Source organism: Mytilus edulis, chromosome 10, assembly GCF_963676685.1.
Source record: "Mytilus edulis chromosome 10, xbMytEdul2.2, whole genome shotgun sequence".
NCBI lineage: Eukaryota > Metazoa > Mollusca > Bivalvia > Mytilida > Mytilidae > Mytilus > Mytilus edulis.
In genome coordinates, this window is record NC_092353.1 from 34,761,298 (window position 1) to 34,780,200 (window position 18,903).

The 18,903-nt window shown below is 32.0% G+C and overlaps 3 protein-coding genes across 3 annotated transcripts in view; 1 reads left to right on the plus strand and 2 right to left on the minus strand.

The window, feature by feature from the left end:
- LOC139492722 (uncharacterized) overlaps positions 1–18,903 on the minus strand; it is a 108,939-nt gene that overhangs the window by 49,598 nt on the left and 40,438 nt on the right. The window contains exon 12 of the mRNA XM_071280875.1: positions 931–1,147. Coding sequence (XP_071136976.1) covers positions 931–1,147 — 217 coding nt within the window. The remainder of the gene's footprint in view (positions 1–930; positions 1,148–18,903) is intronic.
- The window catches only part of LOC139491009 (uncharacterized), a 335,932-nt gene continuing 327,636 nt past the window's right edge, over positions 10,608–18,903 (minus strand). The window contains exon 5 of the transcript XR_011656448.1: positions 10,608–11,222. The gene's annotated coding sequence lies outside the window, so the exon portion shown is untranslated. The remainder of the gene's footprint in view (positions 11,223–18,903) is intronic.
- Positions 13,377–17,299, plus strand: LOC139491005 (uncharacterized). The gene is made up of 2 exons (XM_071278246.1): positions 13,377–13,395; positions 14,100–17,299. The coding sequence occupies exon 2, from the start codon at positions 14,109–14,111 to the stop codon at positions 16,785–16,787; it is 2,679 nt and encodes an 892-aa protein (XP_071134347.1). The 5' UTR covers positions 13,377–13,395; positions 14,100–14,108; the 3' UTR covers positions 16,788–17,299.

Here is an 18,903-nt window from a genome sequence, read left to right on the forward strand (position 1 = left end):
GATAGTTGTCTCATTGGTAAATACATGTTACATACCACTTTGTTCTCCAAATCAAGCCATTCAATACTTTATAGAGCATGACTTACCCTACTTTTATAAAAGTGTCTCCTTAAATTCCTTTTTTTTGGTAAACAAGTCAAAATAAACATGATAAAATAAGAATCTGTCTAAAGATACAAATGCCTCCCCCTCCCCCCTCAACCTTTTCAACTTTATAAGTTAAAAAGTGACATAATTCTATAACAGTGAAAATGACAGAATATATCACTACCTAAATTTGAACTCTTGTCTGAGTGTTGTGGTTCTTAGCAGTGTGTATTAGTTTCATAATATTTGGATAACATTAAAACTCAAGTTAGAGTGCGGAAACAAAAGAATGTTCAATTTTCCAAGTTAAAAAGGGGCATAACTGTAGTGATAAGTGACTTCCTTCCCAAATTCTGTCTGCATGTTGTTCTTCTAAGCATTGTGTACGTGTTTCATAAAACAAATTTGCATAATTAAGGCAAACTAAAGTTAGTGTGAAAAAAATAAGGGATAGAATGATCAAAGGATGGGAAGATGGAAGGTCAAGGGTAGCTCATAATGCCCATGTTGCCTACAGTATGGGCATAAAATATTGGGGGGTTTATATACGTACATGCATGTATATTTGTACGGTCAGCTTTATAACTTTTTGTTCCACCATCTTTTCTTCACACTTATATTTGAATAATTTGATTTGTTTAGTGTCTTTCACTTTGATATCTGTAGGTATTCTTACAAACAAAATAAACATACTGTACTAAACATGGCCATAAGATTTAGCTCACATTTAATTCAAACTCAGCATGAAATGTATTTATCTATATAATATCTACAGAGGCAAAAACTTTCAACTTTATGTCAATGAGGTTTATAGGTGGTTAAGATTTAACATTAATATAATACCTAAAACTGCTTGTGTACCATCTATCTCATATTTAGTCTGATCACCGGTGTCTGGGTCAGTACAGTTAACCTTGCCAATGGTAGTACCAGGAGTTTCAGATGCATCAATGTTAATAATATAGGTTCCATTGACATAGTGACACACTGGTTTCTCATTAACATCAATGATTTTGACAGTGGGAAAAGCAGTGACAGCAAGTCCTTCCGAGTCTGTAACCTGAAAATATCAGCAGAAAAATGTAAAATCATAAGGAAATTATAAGGCATATATTATAGGACTATGGTTTGCCTGTATTCAGAGGAAATTTTAAGATGTCAGTAGGTTGGGAACAAGCCCCAAACGAGGGACCATACATAGATCTTTTGAATTGATTTAAATAGTGTTTTTTACAAACAAACAAAGTTATCACTTGGAATGTACCCCCATTAAAGGGATAGTCATTACATTGAGTGGTTACCTCTCATTTGAGGGTTTTTCCCAATATATTCTCTGTTATGAATATTTCTGCAATCAAATTCCAAAAAAGATTTGATCTTTCTGAAACATAAAATACATTTATAACTTTTATAGATCTATGGATGCCAAATTTTTCAACTGCATAGGTTAGTCTGTACTCAGAGTAGTTTTTGAGGTGTAAATACAGCCATTATTTGTCCATTTGTTATGATGAACTATATTAAGGTTGGGGCACTCAACTAAATGGGGAAGACATGTTCATATTTGTCAGACGTTTGGGTACTAGTACATTGTGGAGAGATATTTGCCATAATGCCATTCATGCAATTAATGGGCATTGTTTAAAAAAAAAAAATATTCGATATCCTGTGTGTCAGTCTGTAAAAATTTTCTTATTTGAACACAAAAAGAATCCCTTGTCTCTTAAACTATTCCATCACATTAAACCCTAACTTAGTAAGATGTCTATACCCATTTAAGTGGATATAAACATGCATGCAGATGTATGTCACATAATGTAAGAAGACATTGTTGTGATCTCAACACAATTGGATGTTTCTGACGTGATTTTAAGTGTGTAAAATAACATCGGACACACAAAAAAACAGTCTATCTCGGAACTGAACTTAATAAATTTGTTTTCTATGGGTTCCCTATTTTATATATTATGATAGGTAACCATGGTAACGTATATTCTATTTTTCATTATTACATTGGCATGATTATAGATAGCTCTGATATATGTAATTTTATTGTATTTCCAAATCAACAGGGTAACTAATTAATCAATCATGTTAATCTTTAAAATCATACTTCTGCACTGATTTACGAACTCGTCAAGGAAATTTTATATATATATGAACCTATAATGCAAGTTTCATAAAATACTTGCGAGATTTGTACAAATAAGAATCTAACAACATAATTTTCCATAAAATAAATATATCCAAGGGACATTACTCTTTAAAAATAATTGATTGGTACTGACTGAGATACTGATGATATAAACCTGTAATTTCAAATTTAATTTAAAAATCTGGCAATAAATGTACACATGAGAATGTTAATTAGGCAATTTTCTATAGAGATAATTGATAGATATTTCCAAGCGGTGTAACCAGAGACATATAATGTATTATATGTCTCTGGTGTAACTATTTGAAAAAATAATTGATCTGCACTGGTTTATGAACTCATCCAAGACATTGACGATTTAAAATGTAAACCTCTGCTTTATGTTTCATAAAATTATGGCAAGAATTTTACACATGAGAGCACTAATGTTGCAATTTTACTTATAGGGAAAACGGTAGTATTTAATTTTCCCAGCATTAGGTTGGCCTTTTGTGTACCCAAGACAGGGCGTAGGAAGTCAACTTAAGGTTCATCATAACCTTTGGGCTAAAATGGCCGTATTTACACCCCAAATTTTACTCTGAGTACAGACTAACCTATACACCTGCAACAGTTTTAAGGGATGGCAGGAACTAGATATATAAATTTTAAATGCATTTTATGTTTCAGAAAATTATAAACTTTTCTAGATTTTGCTATCCATTTTTTTTCGTTCCTGCAGAAGGTGCAAAAATTAACTAAGTAGTGAAAACGATTGAGAAGCTCCCCTCATATAATCAATGTTGTGAGTAGTATTGATTTAAATGGACAATAGATGGACAATAGACACCTGTAAACAATAGGTGATTTAACAGGTTTAAACTGTGTAACTGAGTGGACCGTATCAAATGAAACTCGGGTGTTTGTTTATTTTGCTATCTTCTGCAGACTGGAAAAAAATGAACATCAAAATCCAGGTAAGTTTATAATTTTCTGAAACGTAGACTTCATATAACTTTTATATATCTAGTTCCTGCCATGCCTTAAAACTTTCCTCGATGTACCAGTTTGTCTGTACTCATAGTAATTTTGAAGGTGTAAACACGGCCATATTTTTCAATTCCTTATTTTGAACCTTAAGGGAATACGATACAGTAGCAGGGGCAGATAATAACGTTTTCAAAACTGTCCGTGTTGTTTTCGCGACGTTAGTAACCAGAACGTTGTAATTTCGCGATGTTTCTAATAAGAACGTTAACATTTCGCGACGTCGCTTTAGAATAAGTCATATTTCGCGGAATATTCTCTGACGTCATTAATTTCGGTTGCGCGAATTTCAAAAAAGTACCTGCTAAAAAAGTGGCCATGACGTTTCTAAAAGACGGAGAAACCCACCGAAGAGCAGTGAGATTAAAGGAAATACTTGAGATGTACAAAAATAAATCAAATACAATTTTGCATGACGAAATTGATGAAATGGTGATAGACACGGAAGAGAGTACTGACATGGAAAGACGGAAGAAGAATTGTGGAGCTTTTTAGTCTGGTACTGAATAACTGCCAAAACTGCACGGCCCAATAACACAATTCGGAACATAACGACCTGCAATAGCTAATTATGAGTATTGGTAGCTACTTAACGTCCAGCGGCAAATATTTAATTACACATTTATGACATTCAAATGTCATTTTAATGAAACTTAAAGAAATGAGAAAACGTAGGAACCCGTGATTAATGAGTAAAAATTTAACAAAATCTATTGTTATAGGGTGGCCGAATCGGGTCTGGTGTTGAAATCCATACACAAAAGTCATTACTACGGAGTGTTGTACAGCTGTGCAATATTTTTCATGACGAGAACAGTTATTTTCATTTATTGATAATGAATTCGAAGTAAATAATACTATCTTCACTGAAAAATATCAGAATCAAAATAGTTAAGTTTTTTTCTTTTCTTGTTTAGAATTTGACAGCCTCCAAGTTTTACGGAGAATTGTCATTGTACATTGTAAGGCCAAATTTAACAGACTATCAATGAAATAACAAAACCGACTGCATGTGCGAGACCCTCATTGGTGGACAAGGTCGTATAACACCCCTATTCGTAAATAAAATAATAAAAAAGAGAGTGTCTCATTCTGTTCTGGACTTGAAATTGGTACATAAAAAAAAATTGCCGGTTTTAATTGATATATAATATTGTATGTGTATGTAGAAAAACTGTCAATAAAAGTCCGTTAAAAAGATTTCAAAAAAAAATATTGGTGTCGTTTTTGGTTTGAATTTAAGCAAAATATTACCAATAGATGCAGAATTGTCACACGTTAGTTTGTTTAATTGGATGTATTCTTTTTGTATATGAAACTGGATGTAATAGACCAAAACAAGAAAACGCACGTTCACATGCTGTTAAAAGGGTTTGTAATTAAATGGTGTCTTTTGGTATTGGTCAGCATATTTGTATTTTGTTCATTGTTTTGTACTTAAATCAGGCCGTAAGTTTCCCGTTTGAGTTGATTTGCATTTGTCATATATAGGGGCCTTTTATAGCTTACTATGCGGTATGGGTTTTACTCATTGTTGAAGGCCGTCCGATGTCCTATAGTCGTTAAGCCATTTGGTCTCTGATTGAGATTTGCCTCATTTGTAATAATACCACGTCTTCTTATTTGTATAAGCACGTCCCTATTATACTTCAATGTATTGAGAGATAAAAATTGAAGTATCGGCAAATTTACACTAATTGCAGACGGACAGATCAGAAAGTGTACACACGTTAAAACTCGTCGTATAATTAGACGATCGGACAGACGAACAAATTGTTTTCAATATAGCTCTACTTCCAGACAAACAAGTACGCCAATATTCATACGTATACGCCGTAAAAAAAGGTTATGTAACTTATCTATTGATAAAGACATCTTTCAATATTATTCTCTTATACCGGCTGCTGCACTTCCTATGAAATATTATATTACAACTTCATTTTCGGTCGATTGAGGCAATAATGGCATGAGTTAAATTGCACATAACAGCTCTTATTATAAAACAAGAAGTACTGCTTATAATTTAAATTTGAAAGATAATTATCTTTTGAATGTAAAAATAAAATCAAAATCAAAGTACGTCGGGACCTAAAGTTGACGATACGGTATCGGTTTTGTCATTGTTGAAGGTTATACTGTTGTCAATTTAAGGTATCGCCTCACTTAATTTATAGTTGGTTCACATTTTGTGATGTCAATAAAGTTGTCTATCCTCTTACAGTTCATGAAGCAATTTAGAACTAATGTCGGACGGAGATGCACCTTTATTTCTTTTTTGCCGTACATCTGACAAAGCAATCTGCTAGAATTCTTTTTTATAGTCTTTTTTTTTTATTATGAAAAGGTTCCTGTCCAAATTTCGTTTCGTAAATGTTTAGCACAAATGTTTTTTTTTTATTTTATGATTTACCATATCTTATAAATGTTTATGATAAGTATCAACGCTTTGAAAAACACCTGCAAACTCGTGTACGGCGGGAATGCTTACACGACGTTGTTGCGATTAAAACTAAATTTAACGTAATTTAGCGCCATACTGACAGACGTCGTAAAAAATTAAGGTTTATGGCTTTTATTTAATGAATGGCTATTATTTATTTTGAATTTATTGAACCATAAAATTAATTTTTGACTCTTCGCATTGAATAATCCGCGAAGCGGATTATGTAAAATGTGAAGAGTCAAAAATTTATTTTATGGGTCAATAAATTCAAAATAAATTATTGCCATTCATTATAAATAAATTTCTATCAAAAATAAGGCTCAAAGAATTTTTTATATTATTTATATTAACAATAACAACGTACACCCATGTTGGCGTATGAATACACAACGTCAGAGTGGGCGTGTCGCCATAAAAATTGACAACATTGAAAATAAAACTAATACTTTTAACCAATCAGAAGACAGTAAATACACCAAATTTATTTATTGAAAAAACAAGCACATGGACCCCAATTTTTTTCTTTTGCAATCAATCAAGTACTGTTTCAAGAACACTCCGCCAAAATTTCAGGAAAAAAATCAACGATCAAATTTTTTCTGCACTGCCGAAAAGACGCAAAAATATGTTCAATTTCTTTATTTCGGATATAGCAATCTAAATCCGGAACATGATGATTTGATTTAACCTTAAACTTGTTTCAGCATGTTGATGCCATGGATCAAGGGAATATTTTACAAAAAACCCGGTTAAGTTATGACTTTTCATTCAAAAGTATTGTTACTTTCTTTAAAAGTCATAATTTATGAAATTTCAGGGATTTTCTTCCAAATATGCAAATTTCGAACCAAATTATCTCAAAAAGTAAGTCATGAAGGTACTTTTTTCTTTGCATATTTGAAAAGTACACATTGAAATTGACCTTCTATTAAAATTTTAAGAAAAAATCAACGAGGGATCTCTACTGTATTTAGTAGTTTATTAGTATATATTACACCTTTTCATTACAAATAAATAAATTAAACTTTCAGGTAAATGCAGCAACAGAATGTTCCCCTGGAAAATTTACGTAGAAAATTTGGGAAAGTATGAATAAGAAATTAGAGAGGCAAACAGATAACCAGAAAACAAAGATTTTGAAAGAAAAAAATTGCCACTAATAGTAATATTCTATATCTGACTGGGAGCAACATGTACTATTCAATATGGAAGGATTGATAATTTTGACTGAGAACACAGTGAACTCTAATAATGCTATGACTATCAATAAGTACTTGACTGAATCAGAGGAGTAAACTATTTACACATTTGTAAATATAACAGTTATATGTTTGCTTGATTATTGAGGCATTCAAAATAAAGAAAGTTGAAAAACCTTTGAAAAAGTTATAATTTCATCATTTTTTGGTTATGTTACTATGACAACTGAAATATATAATGTATTATCATTATGCTTCATCAAACTTAAATCATTAATTGTGGAAAAGGTGACAAAGTCTTTTTTAATCCATTTACTTGCATGACTGTTACCTATGAATCGATAATTTAAAAAAAAAATATATTTGGTGATTTTCGCTAACTTCTGAGTAATTTATTTTGCTCATTTAAGACCACAGTAATGCTAATATAAGCTGCATTACAATGTATCATAATATTTGTTTACATTTACATAGAAGCCATGTGTTGTTGGTCTGAAATCATGGTATTTGATCTGCCATTGTCTGTTAGGTTGTTAATCTTGCACATCAGAACAATGCAAAAACTTGAATTTTCCAACTTCATGTCCTGTTGCCATGGTAACCGTTGTTCATAGAAACCAAATAATTGTTCTCATTTGATTGCCTTGTGAAACTGTATTATTCTGTGTTAGTTTAACAAAGGATATGACAACATATGTCACACTTTGATCACTGATGATGAAAGATATACAAAAAACTGCTGTTGATCACTGTTTCGTTAGGGGTCACAAAAACATTTTTCGTGCAAAAAATAGTCTGGTGACCCATATTTTTTTTTATTTTTTTTTAAAGCTCATTGTTATGACCATCTTATGTCAAATTTAAAAAAATATTCATTGGACCATTTTTTTGGAAATTTAAGAAAAATAGAAATTTTTAACAAAATCTGTGTTTTTTTTTTGTGGAGCAGTGTTGATGAAATTAGAGACGAAATCAATGAAAATGAATAAAACTGCCATTATTTGTGTTTTATTTACATTTTAAATAATAATTTTGTAATAAATGAAGAACAAACCCTTCAAAATACTTTCAAAGGCTTGAAAAAAATCCAGAGTTTCTACATCAGGTATGTATTTATGCATACACGTGATGTACCAACTTTGGTGACCGTTACCATGGAAACGAGTCTGGTGACATACTATTTTTAACACAAATTTTCATAGAGGCCATTGTATAGTATATGTATGCAAATTTTAAGAAAAATTCAATGGTGAAAAAAAATTTGCTATATCTGTAGGGATCCACCTTAAGAGCGCTGTGATTGGATGTAAGGGTACACTATATTTTTTATTTATCTATGAATAACTGCAGTGTGTATATTTACAATATAAATTTTGAAACCTATTGATATATTTTCTAGAGAATTATTCGAAAAGACTTGCAAAATTTCATAAATTTGGTGCAAAATGACGGTGGGCATGGATAACATAAACAAGCTCCGTTGGAAGTTGGTCATGATACTATTTGGCTTTAATTTTTAAAACACAATAATAAAGTACTAACACAACATATAACTGTTTTATCCAAGTTTTTATCTTAAAAAGTGGTAAATTTAGAAAATGTTAATATTGTCGCCTATGGCAGAATAAATAGTACCGTTTTCCCTATAATTATCATCATATATGTTTTCGTATGAACTAAAAATTGGATCAGCACACGGACCGGAAATGACTATAAAATCCTGAAATCAGTATTTTCTAAAGTCGTGGTTCTGGTGATCGCTTGAATCATAAAAAAAGTTATTTAATACTTTTCAGTACTAAAAATTACTAAGAAATAGTTTAAGCTGGTGTTTCATGTGCTGAAATTGTTAGATTTTGATTAATTTCAGATTGGCACCTACATGACTTATAGTTTGTACAAAATGCATTATTTAAAAAAAAAATGCAGTTTTCAAAATTAAGGATTAAATATAAAAAGTTAAGACTGTTTCCATCTACATGCATAAACTAAAGGAAGACTTTTTTGTATAAAATTATATAGGATTATATCATATATAGTTGACGCCCAGCGAATAATCTTCAATAATTGAAGGATCGCTAGAAACTTAAAGAAGAAAAAGAAATGTCAATAAAATATTGAATAAATAGATTTTAAACAGCCATTTTATATAAGAACCATGATAACTTTAACTCGCTGGTTTGTAATAAAAAATTAAATGACCTTCATTTAGTCACAGGAAACAACATATCTAAATTTATCCCACAAGAGGGGAAGAAAACCGCTGCTCTGTAGTCTACCAATCTTTAATAGTCATAGTTTGATTAAGAAATCCGGCAAGCTGAGAATCAAACTTAGGTAATACATCAAAATAATATTATTTCATGCCTACCATTAATTATTTCTAAGATATACGGTGAAAGTCTTGGCCTGCAATCTTAGACCGTAACACGAGGATGTGATATTTATAATTACTTCATATGAACGTATTGCATTTTGAAAGAGAACTAAATAAGTCATCACAAACAAATATCTATGAAATTTGCATATGAGCCTGCTAATTTCCCCTTATGTCATTTCCTTTTGACAAATTGCGGTGTTTATTACTAGTTTATTACCATTCAATATGTTCAGCAGGGACTTTCTATACTATTTCTGTATTTATGTATATTAGTATGGAGAGTCCCTGTGTTCAGTTTTAAAATAATACTATTTTCAGTAATACCAATATATCGTGACTGCTAAATAGGATGATTATTTAAAGAAGAAACAAGTAGTAAAGTTTATAAGATATCTTATATAATTTATCAGATATCTTATATAATTGTATTTATAAGATATCTCATAAACTATATAAGATATCTTATAAACTATATGAGATATCTTATAAACTATATAAGATATCTTATAAACTATATAAGATATCTTATAAATTATATAAGATATCTTATATAAAAATTGTTTATAAGATATCTTATATAAAAATTGTTTATAAGATATCTCATATACTTTATAAGATATCTTATAAACTTTAGAAGATATGTTATAAAGTATATAAGATATCATATAAACTTTATGAGATATCTTATATAACATTAAAGATACCTTATATAACATTAAAGATATCTTATATAATATATGAGATATCTTATATAATATATGAGATATCTTATAAAAATGAAATTATATAAGATATCTTATATATGAAAGGAGATATCTTATAAACAAATAGATAAATTTTCAGGCAGTAAACTGAAAACCTACCTTTTATATAAAACAAATTTTGGTTTTGAAAAATATCTAACATTGATCAAGAATTTTGAACTTAGAAGAAGTTTTACTAAATTACGTGTATCTTCTCATAGATTACAAATAGAATTAGGTAGATATCAGGGTATTCCCCGAATTAACAGAATATGTAATAAATGTTCTTCCAATACTGTCGAAGATGAGGCTCATTTTCTATTTGATTGTAACAAATTTGAGGATGATAGAAATTGTATGTTAGCTAGTATTGCACAATATAATTCTTATTTTAATCATATGAACAGTCAAAGCAAAATTATCTGGTTATTTAGTGTAGAAAATGTTGAGTTACTTAAAATAATATGTAATTTTATATACAAACATCTTCCTTAGTGAAGATTAGTTAAAGGAAATCTATGTGTGTATATACATTTGATTGGACATAGAAAATTATATTCATCTGAATATCACAAACATACTAGCCGATTAAAAAAAAAAAATAATTGTTAAGATATATTATTTATTCAAATGTTCTCTTATATCCTTGAGGCATCGTCCCCTGGTATCAACTGCATTCAAGTTACCTATGATGCTTCCTTGTTTGCTTTTGATACAGGTAGGAAAGAGACATTTACACACATTTTACATGCCTATGGCCCATAAGGTATCGTCCCCTGGTGTCAGCTGCCTTTAGGAAACCATAATGCTTTCCTATTTGCTGCTGACACAGGATGAGTCATGGACATGTTTAATTTCTACTTTCTTTTTGGCTAATTATTATATATTTAATTGATCCAACTTTTTGTGTACTATACATATGTGGATATCTATTTTTCTTTTTTTTTCTTTTTGGGCTGCTTGTTTGTTATCTATATCAACCACACTTGTAATAAAATGCATTAGTATTAAAAAAAAAAACCAACATACTATAGATTCTTTATCTACGTATTCTTTAAGAACTTAAATAGTTTAACTTTTTTATCTCATTGTTTGTATTGTATTATGAAAAAATTATTGATGTTGTAATGTTTATGCCCTTTGGGGCCCATAATTGGAAATAAAAATATCTTATCTTATCTTATCTTATCTTATAAGATATCTTATATATTATAGGAGATATCTTGAAATTCGAATAAATAGTAAAACGGCTTGCCACAAAAGACGTCATTAACAGTCAAAGAAAACATGACTTGTGCAAAACAAAGTACAGGTATCGACATATTGTAGAGCCATAGATGAGGGGGGGGGTCATAAATATGCATATATATGTATATAAATAACATTTAGTTTGATTTTAATTCACTGATTACAAACTCAATATATTTATACTAACACAAACCGTGAATATTCAAAGATTTGATTACACCGTCGAATTGGTGAACTTTTAAAATAAGTGTATTACAAGAGGCTGTCAGAGTGACAGCAAACCGGATTTTTCGGACCAGTTGAGCAATTATGGACACTACATTTAAGCTTAACACAGCTCTGAATTTGGATTGTGATTAAATATTTGACACAGCAAAGGTTTGAGACACAAAATGAATGAAGTCGAAGAACTGACTTATTTGAAATTGGACATTTACCTTTTATGGTCAAATATCCAGAATCGTAAGTGCATTGTTAGAATCAGCATATCAAAGATACCTAAAAATTCAATTTTGATGAAATCAAACAAAAGCTTAATTTAGGACTCTTTGGACCTCAATGTAGACCAATTTGGTAAAGGAGCCCACAGTTCAAAATCTCTCCACACATGGTTAGATTCAGCATTTTAAAGAAACCCATAAATTTATTTTTTGTTGGATCTTGAATTTGTATAGTAAGACAAATCCTTGGTTGAATCAAACAAAGTTTAATTTTGGACACTGATTTGGACCAACTTCTAATATCTAGAAATCTAATATTTAAATACAGGTTTAGATTCAGTCAATCAGTGTTTGAAAGAACCCTATTATATTTAATTTATGTTGAAATGAAACACAGTTAATCCATATATTTTCTGTGCAAAGGAAAATAGCTTAAACTAGATAAATAGCTATTATGAAACTTTTCAAATCATAATCAATAATATAATAACAAAAACCGGTGATGACTAAATTGTCTAAAATTAGATATGATTTAACACTCAAGCAATGCTGGAATCAGCATATAAAAAAAACCAAGAATTCATGTTTTTTTACGAAATTCAACAAAAGTTTATACCATTGTTTATAAACCATTGGGACCACAATGTGGTATTGTCTAAATAATAATGAAAATAAATACAGGTTTAGATTCAGCATTTTAAAGAACCTTGCATGTATTCAATTTATGTTGAAATCAAACACAGTTTAAATTTGGACCCCATCACATTATAAATACCACTTTTGGATATTAAAAGTGTCGATTACTCAACAAGGAGGAAAGCTAAAATCGTGAAAATGGACGTGACCTTCATTTAGTCACAGGAAACACTCAAGCAATTATTTAAATTTGGAAAAACAAGAATGTGTCCAAAGTACACGGATGCCCCACTCGCACTATCATTTTCCATGTTCAATGGACCGTGAAATTGGATAAAAAATATAATTAGGCATTAAAATTAGAAAGATAATATCATAGGGAACATGTGTACTAAGTTTCAAGTTGATTGGACTTCAACTTCATCAAAAACTACCTTGACCAAAAACTTTAACCTGAAACATGCACTTTCATTTTCTATGTTCAGTGGACCGTGAAATTGGAGTCAAAAGTTTAATTTGGCTTTAAAATTAGAAAGATCATATCATAAGGAACATGTGTACTAAGTTTCAAGTTGATTGGACTTCAACTTCATCAAAAACTACCTTGACCAAAAACTTTAACCTGAAGCGGGACAGACGGACGAACGAACGGACGGACGGACGGACGAACGGACGAACGGACGCACAGACCAGAAAACATAATGCCCCTCTACTATCGTAGTTGGGGCATAAAAATCACCAAAGCGTTTTTATGTTATTTAAAGGACATTGTTTAGCAGACGGCCGCCGCGCGCCCGCCCTACATCACCAAAAGGATTTAAAATCTACAATTTTAAAGCCCGTTATCCATTGGGTACAAACTCGAAGATTTTAATTTGGGCAGGTGGTGGTTCACTGTTGGGTATTTAACATTTGTGTTGATTAGTTTGATCGCAACCTCGCTTTGGTCTTTTCGAAATACGTCGGCAAGATTGCAGCAGACGAAAATTGGACGAGAACATAATCTTCTTAAAAAAGTTGAAATAACACCTGAAATAGGTTTGATAAAGGGCTATAAGTTTATTTTGATATACAATAAAGACGGATTGATATCGATTTAATCCCGATGTCTTGAAATTTTAGTTAAAAACGACATTTAAAAACATACAAAAATTTAATGTGCAAATGAATGTCGAATTTAAGTAAACGGTCACAGCCAAAAATAAATCAAACCAAGATTGTGTTAGACATTATATTTTTATGCAATTTGAAAATGTGAAGGAATTTATAACTGTTATTGCCGTACTTTAGTGGTATAAAGGGTTTTCAAATCAACCAAATATTTTCACAATGAAATTTTGAAATAGCTTATTGTCAGCATATAAATTGATGCAGTCGATAACTTAGTTCATCTAAATACAGGACAAAAATGAGCAAAAAGTTGAGTGTTTCGACTCTATTTATTGACAAACTTGTAATGACAAACTTCCGGTTAACGGTGGGCATAAAAACCGGAACCGGCTTTGATAAACTCGTATGTTTCGGATTTGCACAAATGGCAAAACAATCATTTTAGTAAGTAGTAATTGATTCTTAGTTTATATATCCTGAGAATAACACGAAAGAGCAAACTATAGGCATATAATCGGAGAGAGATTTGTGAAATACGTATGTTTTTGGATATTCACTTTTAATATTTTATATATATATATAAGGTAAAGCACATGTATTTATTTGAATGAAGATAACACATACACTTTAAGTTTCAGATCATGTATAGGAGGTCCGGCAGAAAAAGGGTGCCGACAAGCAGGGCAAATAATGGAGGCGCAGCGGCTGCTGCAAAGAAGTCGAAACAGCAACAGGAAGAGGCGACTGCTAATATTGCAGATAGATTACCTAGGAATTTACCTAGAACAAGTGGAACACCACCTGTACAGCTCGGCTCAAACACAGTGACAACTAATGTACTACCACACAGTCCAATAATGATCCCAGCAACACTGCCAGCAGAAACAATTTACTCTGCTCCAGGTAATACAACATTACACCAACCCCTAATTAACACAGGTTATGCCTTACCCATTGAAACGGTTAAGGCGTCAGATGACATAGCGCGAAACGCATCGCAAAATGTCAAACAAAAAGTAATAAATGGGGAATATGTAGATATGGGCAGTTTGTTAAATAATTCACAAAACATAACAGGAGTGAATCAAACACTTACATTTAATCAGGGACAGATTATATTACAACCTAAGCAACAGGATACAAGAATTAACACAATAGGTATATGGACGGATGCCTTTTTAATATATATCAGTATTTATTGTACTATACATACATCTCAGTTCCAAGAACTGTTGAAGTATATGCAAACTGTCAGGTTAGGGGCTAAACGCTATGCAGGTTTAGGATGGAAATTGTATGATGAACAGTTTAGACTACGTAGATCACAGGAGCCTGCTGGATCCTGGTCTGTCATAGACACTGAGCTATGGTTATTGTATATGCAACCAGCAGGTCCAATTAATGGGCCAGAGTTCAATATTGCACAACAACCAACAAACAATTTTCTGAAATGCTATGCATATAATTATAATGGGACGTGCACCCAACAATATTGCACATACAAACATGCTTGTTTAAAATGCAGTGGGGTACATCCGGTTATATATTGCACTAATAGCAAAGTGACTAACTCTAATAATCCTCAGTCACCTGGGATTGTTCAGAGATTCAGATCAGCACCACAAAAACAGCATCTAATTTTCAACCCTTTGCACCTAGGCAAATGCAAAATAACACAAGATTCCGTTCTCCTGGAGCATTTATGGGACAAAGGCAAAACCCCAGTCAAAATTAAATCTTTAAGAGAATTACTGTCAAATTATGAAAACAAAACTGATGCAGCAATGTTATTATTGGGATTTATAGAGGGGTTTAGATTAAACTATACTGGTCCAAGGATCTCGAGTTTTGCAAGCAATCTCATTTCGGCAGAAGTTCACAAAACTGAAACGAATGTAAAATTACAAAAAGAAGTGCATCTTGGTAGAATGTTGGGCCCCTTTTCAAAAATACCAATTTCAACTTTAAGAATATCTCCTATTGGGGTAGTTTCAAAAAATGACGGTGGATGGCGTCTTATAACTCACTTGTCATATCCTCTAAACTGGAGTGTGAATGATTTCATTGATCCAGAAATTTGTAAAGTAAAGTATTCTTCTTTTGATAAAGTGGTTGGGATGATCTCTGAATTAGGAAATAACGTGCTTTGCGCAAAAATGGACATTAGTCAGGCTTTTAGAATTTTATTGGTTCACCCAGCTGATTTTGACCTTCTGGGAATTTTCTTTGATGGGAAATATTATATTAACAAATGTCTGCCTGAAGGCTGTTCTATATCATGTGCCCTCTTTGAAAAATTTGCCACTTTTTTGCATAAAACAGTTGCATTGAAAGCTGGCATTGAGACTTTAGACCACTATTTGGATGACTTTTTCTTTGCTGGTGAAAGTTCAACGGATAATTGTACCATTTTGATGGACACTTTTAATGAAGTATGTAGGCAGCTAGGTGTTCCACTAGCAGAGAATAAAACAGTAGGTCCTACCACATGTATCACATTTTTAGGCCTTGAAATTGACACAGTACTTATGTTGGTTAGAATCCCCCCTGAAAAACTGGATAAACTTAAATTTATGCTTGATCAGGTCTTGTCGAAAAAGAAAATGGCACTGAAGGAACTTGAATCAATTACTGGTTTAATGGCATTTTGTTCAAGGGCTATTATATCAGCCCGTGCTTTTATTCGTCGTTTTTACGATTTGATAGCTTCAATTAAGAATGGAAAGCCTTATTATACTGTCAGATTGAATTCAGAGGTCAAAGCAGATGCTAGAGTTTGGCTAAATTTTCTAGATCAATTCAATGGTCAGTGTTATTTTCCTGATAGATTTTGGTCGACTAATGAAAGTCTGGAATTATTCACTGATAGTGCAGGTAATGTTTTATTAGGTTGTGGAGCTTATTTTCAAGGTCACTGGGTACAATACCAGTGGCCAAGTAGTTGGGCTGATACTAGCATTTTATTGGATATAACATGTTTGGAGCTTATTCCCATCGTGCTGTCGTTCATGATATGGGGTCGTTCATTTAGAAATAAAAAGATTCTGTTGAGAATAGATAATCAGGCATTAGTAAGCATTGTGAACAAAAGAACATCAAAATCAAAGAGAGTTATGATATTGATAAGACAACTAGTTTTTCTCACTATGAACAATAACATACAATTTAGGGCACAACATATTGAGGGTGAGCATAATGCAATCGCAGATGCTCTTTCTCGATTTCAGGAACAACGTTTTATGGACTTGGTCCCGAATGCAGACAGTTCTCCAGCAGCAATCTCACAAGAATTCCTGTCGATGATTTCAGAACTGAAATGAATCATTTACTTATAAATTCATTAGCACCCAGTACACAGAAAGCATATTTGCATAGCATGGACATATTTGTTAAATTCAGAGAAAATCATGGTTTTTCTGATGTCTGGCCTATTCCGCTTGATGACTTGACATCATTCATTGTTTATATGTTTAGAAAGACATTGTCCCACTCAACAGTATCTGGCTATATTTCAGGCTTAAGTTACTTTAATAAAATCAACAATTTAGAAGACAATACACAGAAATTTGTTGTCAGAAAATTGATTGAAGGAATAAAAAGGTTGGGGGGCCCAAATCAAAAGGACACTAGATTACCCATAACGAGAGATATATTGGAAAAAATTATTGAGGTCACTGGCGGTGATTTGCAAAAACGGGTATGAGACAAAACTGTTTATGGCTTCATTTTCGCTAGCCTTTCATGGTTTTATGAGAGTAGGTGAAATAACAGTTGATTGTAAAAATAAGCAGATGCATACTGTAAAATTTGAAAATATAAAGCTTTGTGATGCAAGATTTAGATTAGAGATTTTATTGACGTCATCTAAAACTGATCAGTTTGGTTCTGGAACAACAATCGTTATTTCTAAGCAGAAAAACAAAAATGTATGTCCAGTACAAATAATGGCTAATTTTATTAAAGTTCGCCCACCTTATCTGGGACCTTTATTTTGTCATTTTGATGGATCCCCCCTTACAAGATACCAGTTTTCAGCATTATTAAAAAGGTCTCTGTCAGTAATTGGTATAGAAAACAATGGATTTAAGTCCCATTCCTTTAGAATTGGCATGGCAACTACATGCGCATTAGAAGGTATTTCTGATGAGCAAATTAAAGAAATGGGACGTTGGAAGTCACAGGCCTTTTTGCGTTACATTAGGATTTAAATGCCTGAACATCATATATGTACATTTATTTGTATAAATATGTTTCTATATTTGCTTATTTTGTAATGCAGTCTTGAGCTGGCATTTAAATAATATTGTATTATGTAAATAAATGGTATGTCCTGCATCAATATAAGCAAGTAATAATTGCTTTCTAAGAATTGCAGGACATGCTACAGTTTGGATCGTTGGATCCTCGATTATTAAGCATGCCTTTGGGGAAGCCAGAGGAAGACCGGGAGGGGTAAACTTGGGGCTGCAGAGGATGGGAGTAAATATTTGGTGGCAGGGAAAATGTGGAGGTAAAGTGCTGGACATGAAACAACAAATAAGAACTATGTTAAAATATGAAGATCCGCCAACTATATTAGTTTTACATATTGGAGGCAATGATATAGGGGAAAAAAGTTCAAAAACTCTTTGTGAACTAATAAGGAAACAGTTCAGTTGGATGTGTCAACTGATGTTGGACACAGTTTTTGTCTGGTCTCAAATTATTCCGAGATCAAGTTGGCGTTACTCTGACAATATTAATGCCATGGAAAAATGTAGAATGAGGGTTAATACCTCTATAGCATCATTTTTTAACCAAAACAGATGGTTGTTACCTCCGTTACCCTGATATAAAGGCTAATGAATTATTCTTAATGAAAGATGGAGTGCATTTGACGTCTTTGGGAAATAACATTTTTTTGAATACCCTCCAGGGAGGATTAGAAATGATCATCAGGAATCTTGGCATTAATTTAACCTTCCCCGACTGTAATTAGATACAACTGTTATGTTAACATTTTATATCTGACGTTTCAAGTAAGTAACTAGGAAGTAACTTGAAAGTTAATATATTAAATTGTATTTGGCACAGCTTCGCGCAGCTACACCCCCTCTTTTCAGTGGCGGTTGTCCAATCAGATCAAGTTGTTACCCTGATCTTATCGGACAATTTGGCACATTTCGCTGCGCTGGATTTAACATTCATATATTCAGTGAACAGTAATGATAGCCTCTGATTACCAGGGCTCATCAGTCAACTTCTCGTACCAGACATATTACTTAAATATATTTATATTAGTGGTCTGCCATAATTTGCGGTAGCCACATTATAATTTACATATATATTAAATACAGACATTGATAAATATATTTCAGAGCAAGATTGCCAATTTAAATACATATTATATATCATATATGTTATATTTTATTCAAGATAAAGCTGTGGCCAAATACT

Excerpts from the sequence above, each read along its gene's own strand:
- LOC139491005 (XM_071278246.1), top strand. The coding sequence starts at position 14,109 with ATGTATAGGAGGTCCGGCAGAAAAAGGGTGCCGACAAGCAGGGCAAAT.